At 35.0% G+C, this 25,646-nt stretch overlaps 1 protein-coding gene across 4 annotated transcripts in view; it reads right to left on the bottom strand.

Annotated features, from left to right (window-relative positions):
- The window catches only part of aPKC (protein kinase C iota type), a 208,069-nt gene that overhangs the window by 146,152 nt on the left and 36,271 nt on the right, over window positions 1–25,646 (bottom strand). The window contains exon 1 of one of the 4 annotated variants that reach the window (XM_076124407.1): window positions 1,893–1,971. The exons of the other annotated variants lie outside the window; for them this stretch is intronic. Within the exon in view, the coding sequence (XP_075980522.1) occupies window positions 1,893–1,956 (64 nt within the window). The 5' untranslated portion in view covers window positions 1,957–1,971. Of the gene's footprint in view, window positions 1–1,892; window positions 1,972–25,646 lie in introns of those variants that run through there. 4 annotated transcript variants of the gene reach the window in all.

Genomic DNA, 25,646 nt, shown 5'->3' with positions numbered 1-25,646 from the left:
GGGATGGAAATGGGAAATGCTTTTTTAAAGAAAAAAAGTTACTCGATTTAATCCGCGGGGAGAGGCTAGTGTCTACGTACGTAAATTACATTTTAAAACACCGAATACCCGATACTGTTGTCAATGTATTTATTTGCAATAAGTCTTTTTAATTAATCTTTTGGGGAAATTTTCTGGCTATACATTATTTAAAACGATAGAGTCACAAAAACACTTCCCGTCTATCCTAGGGTTTTCAAAGTCACGCGCTCTACCAAGGCACTGAACTCATTAAAGCATACGTATTCAAAACTAATTTGTTAATAGGCTACAATTTGGTTGGTCATTAGCGCAAATAGCTAGTGCATTATACACGGTTATTTAGTTTAACTGTTATGAGTAAACTAGAACTGTTCGAGGGTCCTGGAGAGCGTAGTTAAAGTTGATTGTTATACTACGATTGTTTCTTTGAAAGATTAAGAATGTTGCAATGGTATTTAGAAATGGATAACTTTATACGAAACAAAATAAACAAACAAACAAAATAAATATAGGTAAAGCTTACAGATAAGACGCTTTGCAAGACAAATAAGGCTGTATCATTACGTTTCTAAAAAGATGTAGAGTCTGTAACTTGTGTTTAGCCAGGAAGATGGACTCAAGGCCTAGTCTCTCTCTCATACCGGCGCAATACTTTGCCAGACAGTAAGATACTAATGTTTTAAATATTGAATACTCGTTATATTATAGTCAGATACAACTAAACGACTATCAAGATCTAAAATGAACGATTAAAGCACTAACCAAGTCACGTATTTACTATAATAAAATAGCAATAATTTGATTTTCTAGCACAATCTTCAATTTATAGTCGTACAGTTAAGATTTTATCAACAAAACTACAATTCCAGTAGATTCCAATTCAACAATACACCGAATACGCGATATTATTAAACAAAAACAAAGATAAAGTTATAATTTGTGTTATCTCTAGTGTCAATAGACAAAATATTACTGTTGTATTATTGGTAGCACTCCGTTTACCGTCTACTACGATTCCCAGGTTATTATAGAACGTTATTGAACACTTTAGAATATTACTTAGTCGTGGTCAATTTAACTAAAGTTTGGTACTATTAGAATGTATCTACATCTTAAATAATATATATTTTCTTGCAGTTAACCAGAGCGTCAGTATGAAAGAAGTGAACCTCATGTGTTGTATTTCAAGGACAGCCATCATTCACGTTTGTCAACGAGCGATTTCACAAATTCTATAGCGCTAAAACAATGGGTTGACGGAATCGGTTCGTCTGACCATCGAGTGCGTACCACTCGGCACTCGTATATCAAAACATCGATGCGGCATTTCCCGTTCTCCATTTAAAAAACTTCCAATAAACTGGTATGAGAATAGGCACCGTTTTAACGGCATTCTTTTTTCAGTCCATCGGAATTTCTGGTCCGAGTCCAAATAGGTCGTATCAGTCCTTTGTTGGGGGGCGCACGTCCATTCCAAGAATCGCGATCTCGCTAGCTTTATGTTCGAGATATACTTTAGATAGAAAACCGTATCTACAGTTGCCAATGATACTATAGCGAAGTTCATTCTCACTAGATACCTACTATAATTTTGACGCAAAATATGTTGAAGTAGGTACGTTTGTTATCAAGTTAAGTATAAACACTCCCACTAAATGATACCGACAGCATATCTAGACTTGAAATTCGGGCATAATAATTAAGTTTTAAAATATACAAGATACGTCATCCCAATATGGCGGCGGTTTAAATAGGCGGGAGTGTGATTTCGTACAGTTTAGACGGATGCGTTTCATCATGCAACATGCTGATAACATGCCAGTATGTTTTTGTGTCGTGCAGTGATAACAATATGGGTATTTATACCTCACCTGGTCGTACATATCCGCACTTTTTCGGAAAATATCGCACACACTTGTACGTCCCGTACCTCATTGCTGTTGTGAGTGAGTAGTTGCGTACGCGCGCACAAGGCCGCGCGCTATCGCATGCGTCAGCGCGGGAACGTGAATATAACAAGCTTGATTGGGTTGCTTGGCAACCAGATGCAAAAACTTTTGGAGGTGGAGACTGCACTTTATTAAACTAGCCGGAAAACTAATTTGAAAGACCTTAATGAGATATTTCTTTTTACAGCTTAGTTTATTTCGCATTCGATGAAGCTGCCTCAGCAGTTGAGCTTGAAATGACGAATTTTAATCCCGTTTGACGTGGTAGGTATCGCTTTAAAAAAACATAAGTGTTGAATCATAGTAACCTTGTACTTGGTTTGATAAAAATTTTAAAAATATGACTGAATTTCAAATCATTACAATATGTTATTTTGTCATATATCTTAGTCATCATCTGTATGTACTTCCTTACTATCTAATTACACAGTCTTCTCATTTCTTACTAAACAGAATTGTTTAATTACATTCTACAATTACACAAACAAGATAAAGTACATACAAGTAAAAGTTAGTCAAATAAGTTTGGTGGGAAGTTGGCGGGCGTATCGGGCCGATAGTTCGTACGAACAACTTCGTGCAACGTTCACGTACACGTATAATGCTATCTAGTGTTCGGTTACAACTGTTTGGAATCCAATGTTCCTTGTTTTTAGTTTCTGTATTGTACTGCGAGAATAGGTGACAAGTTTGTAAAGAGATTCTATATTGTCTAGATTGTTTTCTAGCTTATTTACACTACTGAAATGTATTTCTCCTTAGTAGTTTGGCTTTGAAAGTCGCGCACATTGAAATCCTAGAAAAAGTTTTGTGACTTTCGTAACTTTATTTGCTAAATAATGTCTGTATAAAAAAGTACGCATTGAATTCCTAACAGTTTGTGTACATTCAAAACATTTTACAAAACGTGTTGATATATGAAATATGGTAACGATTTCAAATAAATTTTGATATTTCAAAAGCCAAATCTTTTATAGCAAATGCCGGTAGACAGTTAAGAGTCCAAACGAACAACGATACATAAAACGTACTCGAAACCTTTGAGGTGCGATGTCAATATTGTTCGCTTGGATTTATTGGCAGTTTCGCACCAAAACGATTGCCACTTTAGCGAAGCTGGCGTTTTAAAAGCTAAAAAATAAAAGCAAATCTATAATCCATCGGCTGTAACTATTGCGGATTTATTCCGCGTATATTTTAAAATCTAAATGGCTAAAAACAAACTGTGGTTTGGTTATATATTTTTTGTTGTCTGTGGATGCCGAAATGTGTTAAATGTAACCAGAATTTACTGCTTTTTATCATTGTCATCATAACAAATTTGTTATGTTATTATCATAAATGGTGGGCAAAGACCCGACAAAACAAATTACTATCTAATTGTAAACTAGTAAAATTTGGTTGCCTACTGCTTATTTACAACTATGGTCAATCACCTTAGTCTATTTTTATTTCCCTCATACCTTTTATCTAGGCAATAGTCCCTTGTATACATTGAGACTGTCTTACAAAAGTTAGAAATCACTGATAAAAATCAAGGGACCTTATATACCATACCAGACCTTATAACCAAATAGTTTTACAAATAATAAAATATTTACGAAGTTTTACGGCAACGTACAAGAGCACCGGTAATCCTAATGAAGAATAGTTATTTTTCGTATATTCCTCTTATTTTAACTGACCCAACGATAACCTGCCTTATCAATTAGTGCGATAATACTCCCGCTTATCACATCACTGGCTTGAATTATAAAAAAATGGTATTCCCACGGTACAAATTGATGGATATTATTATATTTTGTTCAGAATTAATTGATTGGTATTATGCTTATATGAATGAACAGTGTGAATACACTGTTTGTATCAATTATTATTAACATATTCTAATAATAAATATTCAGAATAAATAATACGCAAGTGTTTCTGCATGCCTAAAATTTGTTTAATACGTTTATTGAGGACATGCAAAGTCCCCAACCCACACTTGGCCAGCGTGGTGAACTCAAGGCCTAACCCCTCCCTCGTTTGGAAGAAGACCCTTGCCCTGCAATGGAACAGTAATGCGTTAGAAAAAAAATTGAGTCTAAATTAGATTTTATACAAAACTTTATAACAATATCTATTATTTATAAAAAAGTGTACCTTCACAACTTATGCTATACCTTAATTTCTCTTTACATAAACATCCGTATATATTAGCGAACACTCATATGCTTTTCAACTAATATGTAGTACAATAAACAACAATATTCTAGTCGAAATGTACCTTTTAGTTCTACCCTTGAAAGCTGGGAGTCTTGTCCATTGATATTGATAAACTTTTTGCATAAATTCTTCGATATGAGTAGTGAAATCGTTTCGGGACTTAAACTAACAACTGTCGACGTCTTCCAGAATTAAAAAAAAGTATTTTTAGACAAAAAGAAACTGAAGGTTGCAGAGGAAAATTATATTTTTTTGGAAAGTTCCAGATTTTTCTCGGTCATTTGGAACATAATTTGTAATCGAACAAAAGGGCAAAGACAAAATATCATCTTCTGTAGTGAATATTACAATTTTCTCGATTTACCGAATACGTATATTAAGCAATTTCAATGATAATAATCTATCGCGACTCGTAGTCAGAATTCGACGCTGCGACGTGGTTACGTGACTTCGACAGTTGTAACTTGGTCAAAACGTCAAGTATCAAAATAAGGTTAGCCTAAAAATATTAGTCGCTTTATTGTCCCACAGCTGGACAAAGGTTTCCTCCCGTAATGAGGGAGAGATTAGAGCTTGAGTCTACCATGCTTGCAATTGCGAGGACTTTGGATACCTTCAAAAACTGTTCCAAAGAACTCTCAGGCCTGCAAGGTTGCGTCACGATTATGAATTTTAGCTGAATTAGTTCCCGCGTCATCCGTTCACAACTGTACTCGCTACTTGCAGATTAGCGCACATACTATTGAAACAGATGATCGTGTGAACAGTAATTAAGTAAACAAACACGACACGATTGTCACGCAACCTGTCTTGTGGAAAACATAAACAGTACAGGAAGGAAACAATAAGTTTCTCACTTCCTTATATACTATGACATTACATAAATAATCACAGTTCTCAGGGTGACGGAATACTCGTACATGCTTTGATAGGAAAGTCAAATGTTGATGAATTATTAGGTAATTGATTTTGATTTATTGTCGATCGTTTTTGCAGCTTCCATGCAGTTAAAATGGTAGATTATCCAAAGACTATTATATACATGAGTGCATGCCCACGGTTATTGAAGAATTTTAGTCTCTCTGGTCTGAGCTACGAGTTTCAGCTTTATATTTATTAATACTTAATCTCACAAAACTGGTCACTTTTAATTCCAAGGTTTGCCTTTTAAACTTTCCTTATCTTTATAAAATAACTAGCAGACCCGGCAAATGTTGTTTTGCCATATAAGTTTAAAAAAAAATAGTGTCACGTTTCATGAGAATCGGTCAAGCCGTTTCGGAGGAGTAAGGTAACTAACATTGTGACACGGAAATTTAACATACAAGATGTAGACACCTTATTTTTCCTCAACGTAAGTGATTTAATACTTATTACTTCACTAATCAGTGTAAAACATTCAGTCCTATACATTACCTACATACAGACACATCACCCCAACTCCGATACTAAAACAAGTATGACGCAAGCGCAAGTCGACTCAGCGCTAAAATCATTGACACATGTACTGTCATTAATTTGCGTCGTTAAATTTAATGCCATGAGCAACGGACGCGCGGGATCCAGAGTTACGAGTTTATTTATGACTAGGTTTCGCCTGCGGCTGCACCCGGGTTCCGTATGACATGAGGATAATGATGATATGGGAACGAAACATTAATTTCGGCTGAGGATACAACATATATCTATTACAGATACGTTCAATTTTGCTTGTTATATTAGAAATGTTCAACCCAATTTGAAAACCTTTTCACCCATGGATTGCTTTATTAATTCTTATGTTTCTTATGAATAAGCTTGAGCTGCATTTTGTTCTGTAAAATAGAAAACCTCAGAAACATTTTTATACGGATAGAATCGTTTTCTGTATCGAAAACTCGTTATTAAGCGAAATTTAACATACCATTGGCTTGAAATCATTGAACTACTCTTAATATTATCCAAATTTCACCTTAACTGTCCTTTATCTCGTAATCCTTCCCTTTATTAAATTAAATTGTGTCTCGACAAGAAAAAGGCTTAACCGACCCCATATTCATTTCATACTATGACTTTCTTGAACTAAGTACGTGATATTATCGCGAATAAAGTTATCGTTTATAGCTATATCCTGTTCTTTTGTTGAGGCAATCTTTGGTCTTTGTCCAATATTGTCCAGTAATGACCAGTTAGTCTTGATTGATCGATGGTGACAAGCGTGATTGTTATTAACTACCGATATTAGATATACCTATAAACTATGTTAGGCGAAGAACATAACACTGAGCAAGTTTTCTTTTTACGTCTTTTCCCCAAGTAATTTATAGGTGTATTGGACGCCACATGCTTCGCGAAAATGTCTAAATTCCAAGTAAATTTGTACCCGCCCTGTCATCATTTAAGAAATCCTGTCGAAGTTGAGAATATTATAGAATTTCTAATCGACTAATTACTGTCCCACCGCTGAGCAAGGATTTCCTTTTAGCATGATAAAGGTCAAGTCTTTGGTCAGCAGCAGATAATAAATTATTTACATCGATCTCCCTAGAAGAGTAAATTAAGATACGATATTGAATATTTAATAGTAACAGATTCCCCGAAATCAATTTTTCAACAGGCCATTAGCGTAGCTTATACGAATATCTACAGTTGATTCTCTATCAATCCCATCCTTTACAACGTACGGAATATTTCTACCCAAATCACCCTCTCATTCAAATAACCGCTGCCCGATTCCTTCAGAAACTCAACCCTTTCGCTATTTTAGAATAATAAAAAAGGTGGTCAGTGGAAAGTGGTTCCGGAAGGGTGCAATCACGCAATAGGGTCCAAATTACCCAGCAATACAATCATGATTCGACCGACGGCAAATTGTTAAATAACGCACCGCCAGTCCGACAGTCTCACGGGATCCAATTCATAATTATTTTACGACCACCGTACAAGAATATCGTTATGATAAAAGTAAAAGCATTTAGTAATTTGGTAAAGGACGAAGGTTGCCGTTTATTTAATGTGATAGGCTTAGCTGATTTTGTTCGGACCAATATTGGTTCGTGTTTGCTGAAAGGTACACATGTTTATTTTTCTGTAGCAAGTTATCCAAAAATTACCTTTTACAAATAACATCATGCCCGTGTGCCGCTCTGAAAAATTAGTTAGGTCAGTAGGATCATAAACAAACGACAAAAATCCAGCCAACTACTTTCCCTAACACGAATTCATAAACGAGCAACCATACTACTAAACCAACTAAAAACTGTGTAGGTTACCCACAAAAAGCCTCCGCGAGTTAATCAAAACTTGGCCACACGGCTAGCTATTTAATGCGGTTTTGAAACTGGCCCGCACTTGGCACAAGGGACCATGCATTACTTGCATCGAATTTACACTCACTGTGTGACCTCAAAAATATATGTCGCTCGCTCACACCCCATAAATTGGTTGAGAATCGCCAATGCACTTAGGGGAGCTGAATTTTAGCTCTGTTTTAAGCCTTTTGCAGCGAGTTTATGGCTTCCTTTACATCTTTGTAGCTTTGACCCGGTTAATAGCGTATTCTAGAGGTTTTAAAGCTGGCGTTTTTGTTACTCATTGTTTCGTACTTAATATAACTACAGTGCTCGAGTCATTGGTGAAGTTAAATGGAATAAAGAATTTCAGTTTACGACTTTATTTTTGAATGAAATCATTCATAACGTAGTTTAATAATTTATTTGCATTGTATGTGATGAAATAAAATATCTACCGAAGTTTTAAAAACTTGCATAAACATATGTTAGCATCCGATCAACGCAATAGACACAAAGTCTGAAATATCGATAAATAATACTAATAAAACACATTTACTATTTTCCAGTGCATTCGCAGTCCACTATCAATAACAGATTCACTGGCAATACTGTTCGATTACAGCACATTACCGATGTTTGACTACAAGTGCAAACTTAGATTTGAATGCGGCACGTAACGCCGTGCGTTGCACTGAATCTGAATCACTTCTCAAGTCAATTCTAACAAATGACTTTGAATAAAACGGATTTTTGAAATAGTATCTATGAAGTACACGTAATCGACAGTCTTATATGACGGATGCAGTGGCGAAGGCTCCCTATAACCCGATTCCTACCGGCTTTACCTTCGAAACACTCCAAAAATGCGTCACATAAATGTGTATTATTCTCAAAAAAAAATCGTTTATTTCAATTAAATTCTATATTTATTACGACATTCATAATATTTTCAATACGACTAATTTAAAATAAAGAAAATGAAAAAACGCCTGTTCTATTTGTCGTAGCAAAAGTTATTTTACCGAAATTGCCGTCAAACAACTCGACGGCGCGCGCAGGAATCGCTTAAAGGGAAAAAGATGTCGATGACGTCACGCGGACGTACTTTTCTATGGCGCGTTTTACCGGCGAGGTAACCCGGAATTCATCGGCTTATTGGGCGACTAGTAGGTACGACAGGCGCAGCGGCGCGGGCGGCGCGGCAACTAGCGAATGTGTGAGTGAGATGCAATGATATTTAATGAGAGAGACAATGAATGCAATTGTTGTGATGACATTTATGATTTTAGATTTAGTTTTGTTTTCATTTTGCGCGCTATTTTAGGTTATTTTGGATTATTTTGTTTATTATATTTGGATGAGTTAAATTGTGTTAAATTATCGATGAATGTTATTATTTTGTGTAAAATCGTGGTGATTGTGTGAATGTACTGGTCGTATCTTACGTGTATTTGTAAGTATTACTTTCATTGTTATTGTTTGTGTATTGCGATCATGGACAACAAGTAGGTAGAAGTAGAAGCAATAAATATTGTTAAATTAGTTATGAATCAGTAAATTAATGTTGTAGAGTGTAGACATTGTTTTCAAAATGCTCCTAGTGACAACATGTACGTACTTATCTACCAAAATAAATAATACAGAATGCAAAGGACATGATTAGTATTTTAAACATTCCCTTATGTTATTCTCTACGATATAGGTAACTTTATAAATTTATCAATGGCTTATTGGTACCTAGCTGTAAAGTGTTTTTATTATTTCTCAGATTGTTTCTAGTAGATAGCATTTGGAGTCAATCAAAGTTGTATTTAAATACTAAGACACTTACCTATTAAACACGAAATTTGAAGTAGGTAATAGGATAGAATCATTCCTCATTAATAATTTCGGTCATAGGTACTTAGTTCTTACCTACTATGAAAGTAGTTTGGTAGATCGGATCGCAATACAACGATTTATTCTGTTAACGTATGGTTAGTGGTCAACCTGGTGTCAAATTTGTTCAAGCCGCCATCGCGTCGGTCACCCACCTATGGAATGACCGCACCAAGAGTTGCTTAACTTTAGCTTAAGCAGTTTTAGCTCCGGCTTGCCTTTCAACAAAACTCACCCTTCGCCACTGGACGGATGTATGGATGTGAATGAAGCAATGGAAGTTTGTCGAGATCCAGAAAATTCGTGATTTTAGGTGTGTGATAATGTAGGTATAGAATTAAAATTTTGTTATACTTAAAAAGAAGTCGCGCGTCAGATTCCCGAGGAGTTAGTTGAAGACTTAAAAGAAAGGTAAAGTATAAAGACATGTTATTAACTGTCACTTTGTGTTGTATAGTAACGTATAAACATTCAGACTTAAGCTTAAAGACTAAAGCTACGTATAAGAAATAGAAAACCTCTACATCCTGTTAATCGGATATATCTATATCTAAAAGATAGATGCCCAGGTTTAGTCACGTACGGAATGAATGAAGGGAATTTAGAAAAGAGATTTACAGCGCGGATATAAATGGGAAAGTCAGGAGGGGACGCAGGAAAATACACAGATCTTATCACGACACCCTTTAAAGGTCAGGTGCGTAGTATTCAAATAACGTATCAAATGGCAAAGACAAGATGTATGGTGAAACACGTGAGTATAGACAAAACAGCCGACTTTGGGGTGTAGTAGTTTTGTTTACTAATAAAGTATCGAAGTATAACCAGAGAATATGTTAACCTTACTGAAATTTGCACGTAAATATGTACATATAATACGTGAAACTACTCTATATAGCGATATTAAAACCTGATGTAATGCACCTGTATCAAATAATACAAAAACAGCAATGATAATAGAACAAAACATACTACAAAATCCTATTACAGCATCATGAATATTTTACAGAAATAATCTTCCGGTCTCGCAAACATCATCCCTCGTGCAATATATCAAAGTAGCATACTATCTCGAAATCTAACGCAATCCGAATAAATTCCACCAGCAATTGTGAGCACATAAAGGCGTTTTACGACAACAGTGCGGCTGCCCAATTCATCCGCGGTCCCCGTAGACTTTTCATTATAGTATTTTGGATCGTAAAATTTTAATCGAGGAAAATTTCAGGACACCCGGACCGAGGGCGAATATTAAATTTAATTTCTGTATGTACACCGCTGTAGGTGCGGGATTTTACAAGTTAGATTGTTTTAACACGAATTATAAAACGGCTTCTTCATTCAATTAATATCGTCTTTGATGAGACTTCGTTTTGTGTTAATTTTAGTGAAGTAAAATCTACATTTCGAAAAGCATGTTTCGTGAAACAGGAATTGAATGAGAAGACGTAAGCTTTTCCAGGGCACAGATAGCAATATTTACATAATCAGTTTTAAATCAGACGATATTTATTATGATAAAGAGCAGTGATAGCCGAGTGGTTTAAGTTGGCACCTCCCACGCAAGTGGTCGCAGGTTCGAATCCGAGGCAACACACCAATGACTTTTCGAAGTTATGTGTGTATTAGAAATAATTATCACTTGCTCTAACGGTGAAGGAAAACATCGTGAGGAAACCTTGCATGCCTAAAATTTGTTTAATACATTTATTGAAGGCATGCAAAGTCCCCAACCCGCACTTGGCCAGCGTGGTGGACTCAAGGCCTAACCCCTCCCCCTCGTTCGGGAGGAGACCCTTGCCCTGCAGTGGGACAGATATGGGTTATCAAAAAAAAAAAAAAAGTTTTCTAAGCCAGAAGGCAACTATGAGCTTCTGCAACTGCAACATTTATGCACAACCTCGCAAATCGAACTGTACTTCAAATCCATTCCATATCATTTCGTAATATAAAACTGATGAAAATATCGCAAGATAGGAACCACAGACAAAAATCTTTGAAAAATATAATAAAATTGTATATAAATGTTATTCCTTAAGAAGTTATCCGTGTAATTTATTTTTATCAGTGTTATTAGGGCACCTAACGAGGTTCGCGAGAGCTAACGACAAACGTCATTTAGCTTCGCTCTCGACTTAAGTTCGTATTCAAAAATGGAGCCATGAAACTTGAGTGCAGTGATACGCGACATTCAGTTACAAAGTAATCGTGGAAATGTTGACTTATTGAAATGAAAATAGTATTTGATATTTCTAAGAAAACTTGAGTATTTGAAGAATGGTATTTCAAAGCAAAGTTTTATGCTACAGGACACTTATGGGTACTAATTTTGTCTCATTATTTTGCTTTCTGTAGTCTAGCGCCTAGTTTCATACTTTATGTAATACCAATGCATGTATTCAAGAGAAAGGATCTGCATTTTTGTGTCTACTATGTACATAAACTGATGAGTGTTCTTATAAGACTTAACAAAGTAAAATAAAATAACAAATCTCTGGAACTAAGAATGTAATAATATCTTTCAGCCAAATCGACAATACCAAATCAATATCAGAGATCAGAAGCACATTACAATCACGATTCAAGATTAACTCACAATATTCCATTTCTAAACGGAAATGAAGGAATATTTAAAAAATATATTACCTTCAATAACTTTGGAGAGTTAAGTTGGACGTGAAATCAAATGGGGGCTTCATTAGAAAGTCGCTTGAGAGTAGGGGGGAGGTCGCCCCCCTCATTGTCACCTGTTTCCGTTTACTAGCGACTCGAGCCGGGGGAAAATTCTATGGGTTTGCGGCTGTATGACTGTATGCCTGAATCGAGTATAATAATGTGAAAGGAAAAATGTATTTAACGTTTGTTACATAGGTGAGATTTTTTATTTCGCGTTTAGCTTTGCGTTTATTGCTTGTAGTAGAGGTATGATACTATTCTTTACTCTATATTTATTCTTCTTTATGTTGAACAGACATAATGGAGAAAGAATATAATCGTTTTAATTTTACTTTAGAGATTAGCTGCTGAAAAGATAGCGCTTATAGAAAATGACTCAAGTTGTTTGAAGAAGTGATTTTACTTATGTATTTATAACAGTTAGTTGTTACTCTAGATACAATATTCAATTTCTTTTGTTTACTACTATACCAACTCTAGATGGAACCATAAAGTGACAAACTAAAGCAACATACAGATTCCTCGCAACATAATCAAAAGCTTAACCAATAAAAGTTCCTCGAACAAAACAGTGTTCGAACAATATTTACCTTCGCAACTACGATAAACCTTAATGACCACATCCACTTATCCGAGAGAATAATTCGCACATTAGGGCGGCTAATTAACTAAATTGGCGTCACATAACACATTACCGTCGTGAGATAATGTTGTTATATTGTCAATATGTAGCCTTGAGATGTGATTATATTGTGATACAACCTATAGACGCATTCATTTTGTTTTGACGTAATTTATTGATTTTCATAGCATTCTGACTGAATGACTGACATGAGTGATCTATCAATGCACAACCCAAACCACTGAAATTCGGCTTGCAGGTAAATGTTATGACGTAGGCATCTGCTTAGATATGATTTTGATCAATTCTAGCCCAAGGGGATACTATAGGGAATGAAAATTCTGACCTAAGACCAATATTTTTTTATTAACTAACATCATACGCAACTGTGTGAAAGCCGACGTATTACCAAAACTACGTAAATACAAAAATAAATAAGCTTTATCTTATATTTCAATCCTCTCAACTGTCAAATTATTTATCCACTTTCTTGAAGCAGAAAGAAGTTCCACAGTAAATATTGTATTAGATTTACATTTCTAGTCACACTTGTCACGCATATCTGAGGTACACGTCACTTAGTTGAAGATATAACAAGTAATGCTAAGAGTATACTAGTGTAAAGAGTATACTATGTAAAGGAAACTTATCAACAATTGAGACGTTGACAATCGCTGTCTTTTTTCCCGACTGCGTTAAGAGAGATACTCGTATTTCTTGACTATCCGTCCTTACAAACTGTAGCCTGTCTATCTATCTGTTATTCGACTAAACAGCTGAACCGATTTGGATGCAATACGTCAAGATATTACAGTCGTCCTGGCCAATTTCGGTTACGACGGTCAGTTTGAACCAGCTAACTGTGCAGGACTTTTAGCCAACTGTGTCCACAAAACGCAGGTACACTCTTTTTTCCTTTACTCTCACAGACCGGTGGGACGGCTAAACCGAACGACCAGGGAAATGTCAGGCGCAGAACTGGCTTTACATGCTCTCCGAGGTACGGAAGTCTAAGGCCTAAACCTTCTACTCGGGGCAATCTCTAAGAGTTTTAACAGACTCAGAAAAGACATTTCGTCCCGACCCGGGGTCCTTATCAATAATAATTCGATTATGACTTCATTTATCCCAAAATTAATTCAATACTAGGTGCTTATATTATAGAACACAATAAATTAATGAATCTGTTTAAACAACACCTCAATTATTCACCAAGTATCACAATTACTATAAAACTTAACAAGCATCTTAGAACTAAGGCACAAAGTAATACAGTAAAGCAGAATCTTAGACCTTCACATCGCATTTACCTGAAAATTTAATTAACCGACCCTTACTACTTCACAGTAGTTTAAAGCAACGGTTTTGAGAAGAGCAAGTTTTCATTTAGCTCGTAAATTTAGAGAGGACTGACCCTAGGTTTCGTCAGAGTTAAACACTAGGTATGAGGCACTCGGGGGTGTGTCCGCCAAGTTTCAAACTACCGAGACGGTTACCGGAGTATATCTTTGTAGGAACCATTTTGAATTAAACTCAAGATAATTCATACATTTGTGCTATAATTAAACGTTAGTTTAACTAATTAAATGAAGTCGTGGACCCAAAATCGAAAGTTACGATTACTTATATTAAATGACGAAGATGACCTAACGCGCTACTACGTTTTTAAAGATTAGAGGTTAGAACAATAAATTATTTGTAAGAGCTATTTTATCACTAGCTCAAAATAGTAAAATGGATATATTTTTTAATAATCATATTTTAGACAGTAGCATTCATCTGATCATTTAATCACATCAAAAAGCTTTGAGTGGATTTAACTTTGACAATTAACGTGACAAACCCCTAGTTTCTGAGGTACATTAACCGGTAGTTTATCTATTCAATAGCGTTTAAATTCATTTAAAAAAAAACAGTTTCAATGAATAAGCAACCGCTAAATGTGCCTCAGAAACCGGGCATAATAAAATTTTTGGACGTTTGATAGGATGACTTGGCTTACTACAACATTTTACGTAGTGTAGTGAGTGGATTTATAGTACTGCATACTGAAACCTACGATGCGGTCATTTCGGACGCCTCTGAAAATGGCCTCATATTTTAGTGACTTTAATTGTTCACAGAATTATGGTTTTGTCAGTTTGAATATGGTGTTACAGAGAAACAATGGGTGTTATGACAAAGTTTAGCTGCGTTTAGCTGTTAGCCTTTTGTTACTAAAATGTGAATTGTTTTTCGAATGAAATATGTGAAATTGATTCTGTATTTTTTTTTTCATTTAATAACAAAGCACTGCATTTATTCGTACAATCGGGTTCAGATATTTTTGACATAATTTAACTGATGTATGAAACTGTACTTGAAATCAAACTATTATGGCAGAATTGTGGTTAAAAGCGCCACATGAAAATTAAATATTCTTTCTAGTGCTTATATATCCGGTAAAAAAAAATATAAACAAAGCTTATTCTATGTACCTAAACATTTCCAAACTATACATAAAAGAGTCTAAAAATATACAGGTACTTCCTAAAAAGCCTATTCACCAAAAAACCCTGTCCAATTCCATCAGTACACAGCGGTAGGCGGTTCAATTTTACCAAACGCATGTCCCACGTCCCCCGAGGACCTCGTAGTTATGCATACGAAAAAACCTCAGCACGAAACACCCTGTATGTTATTCATACTTAGCTAAACAATGGCAATTTCTTCATACCTGTATAGAAATTTGAGTTGTATTACTTTGGCATATTTTCTTTTTTTATTTAATAATGGCGTCTGTTGTACTACTTTGGCATATATATTTTTTATTGTTTAATAATGGCGGCTGCTTTTTCTCGTGATGTTCCGAGTAATTCTTGGAATAGAAAATGTAGTTTATGTTGTTGTGTAATTTAGTTTGTTACTACTAGTTTCTGCGGTATTTCTTTTATTTATTTGTATTATTTGTATTTGTGTAATGAACAATAGCATATGTTTCAAGTCTAGATGTTACTTTATTCATTTAAGAATAGTAAGCACCTTAACCAGTTATCGAACTAAACAGTACAAGTTCTATTTAGTTTAGACCGTGTCTAAGTTGACCAAATACTTTATTTTGTTTTCAGTTTTTGCGGAAAAGAGTAACAATCGTACATACATCCATTCTCACAAAATTTTACATTTATTATATTTGCAGGATTTAAACATTTGACTACAATTCAAAACTTCAGCAAAGAAACGTTTCGAAGCCATTTTATTTCCCACAGTAAAAACAATATTGAATGGACACACAGAAAGTGCACTCGATTACACAAGGGATATTTTTCAATACAGCTCTCTAGTACAATATATTTTAAATGTAACGAATCGATTTCGAAATGAAAAGTTACGATTGAGTGAACGTGAACAAGGTGTGTGGGAAACTACGCCATTTCCTCTGACTGGTATTCTTGCCTAAACATTATATACTGCCGATCGCAGTACACTACAGAATTAACGATTTTCGATACATATTGAATCAATAACTACGTTTTAGATAGCATATTTTAAACTGCTCTTGTTCGTTCATCGACCTGAAGATACGTATGTCTAGCTAAATATTTGCTCTAAACGAAGGTGGCTAAACGAATGTGGAAATTTTATTGCATTTTTCTTATTATAAGTTTGTCTCAACCAATCAATCGAAATGTAAGTAAAAATAACGTATTTTCGTTGAAATAAAGATCTCTTTTTACGTCTTCTACAGTACGTATAGCTTTCTGTCAGTCCACTTATACAATCAGTCTGTGTAATTACAAATCATCACATTTATGCGAGACGCCGGCCCTAACAATGCCTTGACACTATCATCGCTAGCTTCGTTAGGAATAACAAGTGTGTCGTTTACAAATTTTAATATTATAACAACATATCATTCAGATCTTATCCCACACAGAACAATTATTTGTGCGATCCACAAATAATTGGTTCGAGTCTGGTTGTACTTTGTGTCCCTTGTTTGTATGTTTGTAAAAGTCCCCGCGTCACAAGAGCAACTCTTAGTGCGGGAGTTATCTTTTTAATATATCTAAACATATGTATCTTATAACGTTAAAATTTCGCTCGCTTACATAAAACTGACCGTGAACTTAGTATCAAGGCAATAAAACAACAAACACTGTTGGCAACAATCCGTTGCCGCGTTGTCGAAATAAAACTGGCAATGTTATAATCTTTTAAGAGCCAAGTTAAATAGAAAAAGAACATTTTAAGATGATTTATTTATAAATACATATTCCTAGGAAAATGAACGTAGATAAACCAAGTTCAGATCAACCAAAAACACGTATTAACCTAACACACATTCTTCAAAGGAAATATCGTAAAAGAAAACGTCCGAAGTCTTTTAATCGGCTTTTCTTAGAACGTGTTCGGAGGGATTACCCTTTATGTTAGTGAAAAGTCCACATCTCGGATCATAGGTACACGGGGATCCTAGCATCTGGGCGGAAAGCGTTTATCCTCATCCTGAATGTACTTCGGCATAAATGAAGGCGTCACACTTATTGGTTTTAACAAACGAGCTGGTCTTCTTATTCATGCCTTTTTCGCTATCTGTTTATTCTGGTTATTTTGGTGTGTTACGTTTATTATATATTGTTATATAATGTCTTTAGCCGTGGTCAGTTTAATAATCTTTACTACAAAGTAACCTAACTGCTTGTTACAAGTGTAGATTACTCTCCCGACCAATCCAAATATTCACCGCAAATTCAGTCTCTATTCTATTACGTTACAGAGGCTATCTGCAACAATAAATATAACGAAACTAAGGCAATTACACCCGAATAGTACACAAATAATACTAGAGAATACGACGTACCAGTACAATACACAACAATGTCGACATTAAAATTTATCTTTATGATATTTTCATTACAAAACATAATACCCGCGCGGCTCGCGTTCGCGTAGCTTAGAATATTCAATTCGCTTGAATAATGGCACAACACAGACTGAATTATGGAACTGAAAACGGGCACTTTCGCGCAATGATTCCTGCTAACATGGAGGTTTATCTGTTCAACTTTTGTTATGTCCGACGCATATACAGAGCTATTGCGGCGCCGATGTTCCTCGTTTACCGATGCAAATCCCGGCCATGGAATATATTTCACTTTTTGTGACGCAAACGCAAGCTGAGTAGCGATTCATCGTGATTCGTCCGTAATAGATCACACTAAGATATTCTTTGTGGGAAAAAACACGTTTAGGTACGAGATTGGTTGTTTATTTCGTGTGACTCCTACGTGGGAAGGTCGGTAGCCAAACTAATAATGGCAGACATTAAATTATACTTACAAATGTTATTTTTGTTAAATAATTAAGTTTAGAGATTATATAAAATGACAAATTAATGTTAATCACCTAATTAACATTAGTCAGAGGGCAGTTGGATTAAACAGGACACATTCAGATGCAATACTTGTTCATATAAACATAAATATGCGACACACCACGCATCTAATAGAAAAAACATTAATTTCGCAGATTATTGCAGCAATGGTGGTGTGAAAACTAGCCTAACCACTGAACAATTCAAAAGGTAACTGCATTCTCTATATATCTATACAGAGAAGAAAAACATAACTCTTAATCAATGTACAAAACAGCTATTTAAAACAATATTACTGTTTAAACTAGTATGAAGGAGAAATAAACGGGAGCACTTGCTTGAAAAATGCAGGGGCCGTATCAGAGGCAAGTAACGCGCTCGAACTGTGCAAACTAAAAGTTTCAGTACTTTTGCACTTCAGTATAGAGTTTATCTTTGAAAGTAGATTTATGGGATTTTCAGTGCGGAAAAGATCGCATTATTCTAAGACTTTACAGCCGGTTTATGGTGGCAATTTATTGGATATTTCACAAAGTTTAATGGGGGTTAACGAGATAGCTGTTTTGCATGAAATATTACTTTTTTTGTGAAATTAACCTGAACTAGGTCATTCTCTTCGTGTCGTGTCATCAAAGCTTATGGTTTTTATGGGAAAAATTATAATGTATCGTCTTTCTTTTTGTATGACATGATGTGGATGTAAATGAAGCAAAAGAAATTTGTAAGAGTCATACCAAGCGACGTTCTCTTGTTTCTGCCTACCCTCATTGAAAGAAGGCGTGATTATATGTATTAAATAATGTATCTATGTAACTGTTTAAAACGGGAAGATCGTGTACTTCCAACATTTTTCGCGTTGTATATTTTTTTATTATTATTTTTTGATCATTGGGCATATGTTTTCACCTTGATCTAAACGGATTTGTTTTACCTCTTTATAGTAGTAATTAGGATATAGATGTAGACAAAGTTCAAGTGTAGTTAAACAATATAATCAACATCTAAGAACAGTCCGACATCTTTGGAACAATGGAGTCATTTTTCTTTTTTTATCAGCTTTAACAAATTAAAACGAATTGTTTAAAAGCATGTTCAGTTAACATTTTAGATTAGATAAAACATGTAATTCTCACACAGTTATTTTACTATTGAATTCGTCTATTAATCACATGTTTTTAGTAATTTACAACCAACCTGTTATTCAATGGTGAAACGAAGTCTTTTTTTTACTGAAGATGACCGCAAAAACAATTTTTACCCAAAATCATTTGGATTAATTGTTGGCATCTCTCTCATAAGAATATCCTTTTTTTATTAGCAAATCAAATTACGGTTTAAATATCGCACATTCAACAAAAATCTTATCAATCCCAACACTTCCCTTCAGTAATATTTAGATTTATCTAACGCAATACCCTCTCGTCCATTAAAAGAGAGATAAGATTGATTCTCAGTACCGCACGTCATATATATATTACCATTTATATTATATATTACGTTATATATTACCAGTTCGACAGCTACTGTTTTGAATTTACTATAGAATAAATAGTCTATACTAATATTATAAATACGAAAGTAACTCTGTCTGTCTGTCTGTCTGTTACTCAATCACGCCTAAACTACTGAACCAATTTGCATAAAATTTGGTATGAAGATATTTTGATACCCGAGAAAGGACATAGGCTACTTTTTACCCCGGGAAAATGACGCATTCCCAAGTGAAAATGGCGGACGAAGTCGTGGGTAAAAGCTAGTATACTATAAAATAGGAACCGATATACCTGTTCAATATTACATTGTACTGATATAATAACAGTATTACCTACTAGGCGATACCGACGCTAAGCCATCACTTCCTTAATGAGTCACACCAATGATTTTTGTTATGAGCATATTTAAAAACTAGGTACTTCAAGGATAAAAAATCTGTTTTAATTTTTTTCGTATCTTCAAAAATGACCGAGATATTAAACGTCAAAGTATGGCCTTCGCGCTAAACTCCGGCGAAGCGGCCGCACGGACGTGTGACGTCATCTCACGACACTGCTATTTCGTCAGTACTTGCCGATACCTACATAGGCTCGTTGTGCTCTCGCGGTTTCGCTTTAAATAATTTGTTTTGCTTATAGGGGACAAACAAAATGGTTAGAAAATATTGTATTGTTCCTATGTGTACTAACTCCAGTGAAAAAACACCCCAAAAATTGTTTTTTTCTGTACCATGTAAACTGTTTTATATTTTTGCAAAAGACACCTAATCTAAAACTTAAAGCCCGGTTCAGATACTGTCAAGCGCAAATGTTAAATAGAAGTTTATTGCCTTTTGAACACTTCCTTAAGATCAAGATGCCATATCATGTTCATACATACCTAGCAATGAACTTTTACCTAACAGTTGATACTATTTAATAAGCAGTTCAATGACCTCACAGGCGGCGGCGAGCCGAGCGCGGCGGTTGAGTTGGCGTTGGTTTTTTGTTTTGAAAAAAGAACCCATGTTTATTAAATCTTATAATATCAAAATTAAAATGTTAGTTTAAAAGTTCTCATTACACACCCAATCATATAAGACTACCTACCTACAGAGTAGATTCATGCGTTCATATGATAGCCATCAACCTGACTAAAGTCAGAGGCAGGGGTGACAACTTTTTTTTTTATAATATTATTTTAAAACTATGTTTTCCAAATCTACACTTGGTAGGTACGTAACACTCATTATTTGTAATGCCAGTTCTAACAAACTTTCAATTTTATTGTTAACTACACACAAAAATATTATTAGTAGTATACGAGTTCAACTTTCTTTACCTGGGTCTAGTTGATGATTGTGTGCGTGGCGATCGAGATCGAGGATATCTTATTTTACAAAAAACACGATGATTAAATTTATAACACATACACATACTCAGACTCTTTAAATATTAAATGCAAATCACTTTTCAAATCAAAACTCCGCATCACCCGCAGTCGAACAAGCGTGTCTGTTGCGTCGTGACGTCAGCGCATAGCGCGCGAAGCAACGCAAATTTAAAAAAGCAGTGAAACTTTATAACGCTGTAACTTCGGTAATTTTGATCCGATTTTGATAAAACAAAAACTGTTATTATCAGCATAAGTACACAAATTAAATGCAGTATGTTTAATAGTCATATTTTGATGTGCTGGTGTGACTCATTCAAGTTCCATGTAATACAATGAGAACACGTATCCAGATTGATGAGACCGTGTCGCGACTATTAGCCGGGTGTAGGGTTGCCGTCTGTCTTGTTTATAGGACATTGACCTTGGGAGAAAAATTACGGCAAGGACACTATGACACTATTTTTGATGTCGCAATTAATCGTTAAAAAGAAAGAATTTTTACGTAGTTTTGGTAAAACTGGTATTCCCAATTTCTAAATTAACTACCTGAGGCCCTATAATCTTGATCGTTTATTAGATCTGAAAATACAATGTTGATGCCTTTTTGATCTATAAAATTGCGAAAACATTATTTTAACGTTAAGGTGACAGATGTTTGCTTTCTTAAAACATGTCTTGCAAAGTCATGTAAGTTTTAATTAGTTATTAAGAGTTTTGTCTTTTCCATTTATATAATTACAAAATGGATAGAAAGATTCTTAATTGATTGCGGTTTTACTAAAGCGTGTGGTCATCACACTACACCGCAAGTCTTCAAAAGGACGTTGTTTTTTAAACGATAGACTAATGCACTACTAAAAACTGCCATACACATTACTCAAAAACCCCTTGCGTTCATCAATCCCTCGTCACGTATGAACGTTGGCAGCCCTACGCCATAATGTCATACACTGAAATAGCCTGATCGATCTTCCAGCGGCGTGATCTTTAAACAGATATTTTTGCACCAGGAAGCGTTACTCATCACAGGTGATCTTAATAACAACGTTAAATGAAGATGTTTATAGATTGCCGATGATATTTGTAGTTAAAAAGGGAATTATGATACTAATTTAAGGACGTTGTCACTCACTCATTAACAATCAACTCATGACATAAACTTTTTCTTTTTTGTTTGATAATGTTCAAATTTGCCGCTAAACACAGCACTAGTATTTTGAGACAAGATTTTTGAAAGAGCCTCAGATTTTTTATTGATTCTTCTTTAACTTTACGAATAGACGAATTATGTATTTCACTATATGTTATTGTAAAAATAACTGTAAAGAATTTCAATAATGTGAGCATTGACAAAAATTTCTTTTAAATACCCTTCATGTAATATTAACATACATGTAGATAGCAAATAAACGCCTTTCATTTGTTTATTTTTACACTTCATAAAAGGGGCATTGACCTCATTAAACCGCCTCCTAAAGCTACCAAAAATATACAATTTTCATGTGAAAAAATAAAGAAATGCGAGAGGAGAATAGGGTGAAAGATCATTTGACAAATTGTGTGAATTCATTAAGTGGAATAATTAATTCGACGGTCGACGCACCCACCAAATTGATGTGCGAAAGAGTATACGACGGGAGACTATTGATACCTCGGGTCTGTCACGTCACGGCTACTCGTACTTACCTGGAAAAATAGAAAAAGACGTATTTAATAAAAATGCAAAAGTTATACATAGGACACAAAAAATATCGAGACGCAAGTAACAATCAATATCATGACGTTTCATCGATATGTATTGTTAAATTAGAGTTTACAATAAACCATAATGCTATCCTTTTCAATTTTAATAACCAAATAAGTAGTACAATAATAATACAAAAACATATTACTTTGGCATATTATTAATTATTATACGGTTAATTTCGCTCTCAATAATAGTAATTTCAAATTAATGAAAAATTATGTTGAATCGTTACTTTTGCGCTATGCGCCAACTTTAACGGTCAATCGAACCATCTAAAAATCGCTACATAAGATTTGTCTCTTATTTCTATATTGCTATCACGACAAACCACCATAGTCTACAGGCCAATAAGTACCACCAAGTAAAAGTATCGTTAACGGCGTTTGAAGTCCATTGTTCTAATGATTGCGATAAACAATGGATGAAAGCGAATCTAACCGATCAACATTTACCGATGAATGGCTCGATAAATACGTCATTTTGCGGCTTAACACTCATTGTGCAATGTTTTGTTCAATTCATATTTAATTAGTATTGTTCGGTTAACGCATCGGCACGGAATTCATTTATAAAATAAAATAATAATATGATTAACTAGCTGACCCGCGCAACTTCGCTTGCGTCACATAAGATAGAATGGTGAAATTTTTCCCCGTTTTTGTAACATTTTTTACTCGTTCCCTGCTCCTATTGGTCGTAGCGTGATGATATATAGCCTGTAACCTTCCTCGATAAATGGGCTATCTAACACTGAAAGAATTTTTCAAATCGGATTAGTAGTTCCTGAGATTAGCGCGTTCAAACAAACAAACAAACAAACAAACAAACAAACAAACAAACAAACAAACAAACAAACAAACAAACAAACAAACAAACAAACAAACAAACTCTTCAGCTTTATAATATTAGTATAGATTCAACTGTAAAATAGCACATCACCTCGTTTAGTTTTTGGGTAGTAAATCAAAACATAAGAATCTATTTGAATGACAACAACTTTTATAATCAGCCATCGATTCTAAACTACAACGTTTGACAAATTAAACAACATCAACACACTTTCACTCCCTTAAACAGCGCACTACTGCACATTTCAAGTAACAACCTGCCCTAATAAGGAAGCATTGGATTCTCTTCCATACCGAACACACAATGGATTTGAAATCAAGCGATTGGACCACTTGGGCCACTCCCGAGATTACCAACTATTCAAACGTCTCTTAATAGAGGTATGAAAGGCTCGAGAGACGAACCGCCCATGGAAATTACAGAAGATATTGTTCTATTGTAACTAGGACTTGATGTTACGAATGAACGAACGTACGAAAACGAGATGAATGTTATGATGAAATGACCTGGATTTGTTTGAATTGACAGAGTTTGTTTTTGCAGGGATGTAAAGAATAAAATGTCCGGCATTCACAGGGGTCTTCTTCTTATTATCGTATGGTTAGTGGTCAACCTAGTATCAAAGTTGTTCAAGCCGCCCGTGGGCCTTTGACATGGCTTAACGACTGTTATCGTAGTTGACAACAACCGGGACCAACTTTTAACGTGCCCTCCGAAGCACGGAGACGCCCAGTTGAAATACCACTATGCGGTCACCCATCTATAGAGTGACCGCGCCAAGGGTTGCTTAACCCACAGATCGTTTACCAACCGGTGAGCGCAACTGGCTATGGGCGGGGTAAGAGAGTAAAAGATTTGGGTGGCTAAATTAATGATGTTTTCTTATGTCCCATTTTGAACTCTTTTCTCTAATGAATAAAAAAAAACTCGTACTGCTTTTTTTGGGTTTTTCTATAACTGAATACCAAAATTAACTTCAATAATTTTCAAATATATAAAAACAGCAGAATCTCAACGCTACAAACTACATCTTCCAATATTATAAATGTACTGTCTACAAACACCCAAGAGAAAGTCATGATTCAGTATTATAGCACATTACAAATGGTTCTCGCAGTCGATTTATCATGCATGTTGATAGCGGCTGCAATCAAATTACATCTAGTATCCAACGCGATGATATTACGCTATCAGATCGGAGCAGGCTCTAGGGATTCTACAATAGAAGCCTTATAACAACCTGTCTGCTGAGAGTGAAGCTATATTGCTATAAACTTGAGTTCAACAATCATTTTACTATTGTTTACTCTCTTCTGCTCGTGATATATAGAAATATTTAGCGTGGTGAATACTTTGTATTCATCTAGGATACCAATTCTACAGCGAAGAAATATTTAGGTGACCATTTTCACTATTTCTAACGTACTCGCCTGACTTATTAATCTAGGTTTGCTACGCACCTATTGGGTTGGGCATGGGCTAGCCGGCAGATCGGCACAAATTCAACAATAGATTCGAGTCGGTTTTGTAGTTCGAAAAATATTGCCGAACCGAATGTGTGTGGCAAGCCTAACAAATGTCAATCCTTCCTTTTAAAATATTTTCTTATTTCACTTATAAACAGAAAAAGTGAAATAAAAAACGCCGGCGGAAATCACTTAAACACTAAACTTGATTTTTTTTTTCTTTTAAATTTCAAGATTGCACAGCATCCTGTGAGTAACTGTGTCAAATTTCAGGCTAACTTTGAATGAAAGCGTATTCAAGATGACGACAGAGAGCACGCCTGACCGTAGTAAAAGTTTCGCCATTGTCGGCCGCGCCGTGAGCGCGTTTAATGATATTTTCTCGGATAAGAACGGATATGAACACTATTTTTTATAGGAGGAAACATGTTTTTGAAGAAAACTGTATAATTTTATGTAGGTTTATGTAGAAAAACTTTAGAATAAACTTAAGATGCGAATTAAGTATGACGTAAAGGAATTTAAGAAGCAATGAAATGGTTTAAACTTACACCGGTTTATATAAGTATTTCGCGGGTTGTAAACTCAAGCTATCCACGGGTTTTAGTAACCATTGTTTGATTTATAAGAAATCGACTTCTTCGACAGCTTTCTTATTAAGATTACTAAATACCAGCGCTATAATATAATAATATCGGAAATGCAGCATACATTTTTAAACAAGTAATAACAAA

The sequence above is a fragment of the Anticarsia gemmatalis genome, chromosome 16 (assembly GCF_050436995.1).
Source record: "Anticarsia gemmatalis isolate Benzon Research Colony breed Stoneville strain chromosome 16, ilAntGemm2 primary, whole genome shotgun sequence".
Taxonomy (NCBI): domain Eukaryota; kingdom Metazoa; phylum Arthropoda; class Insecta; order Lepidoptera; family Erebidae; genus Anticarsia; species Anticarsia gemmatalis.
The sequence above is the reverse complement of the archived record's forward strand: the minus strand, read 5'-3'. Positions and strand labels throughout refer to the sequence as shown.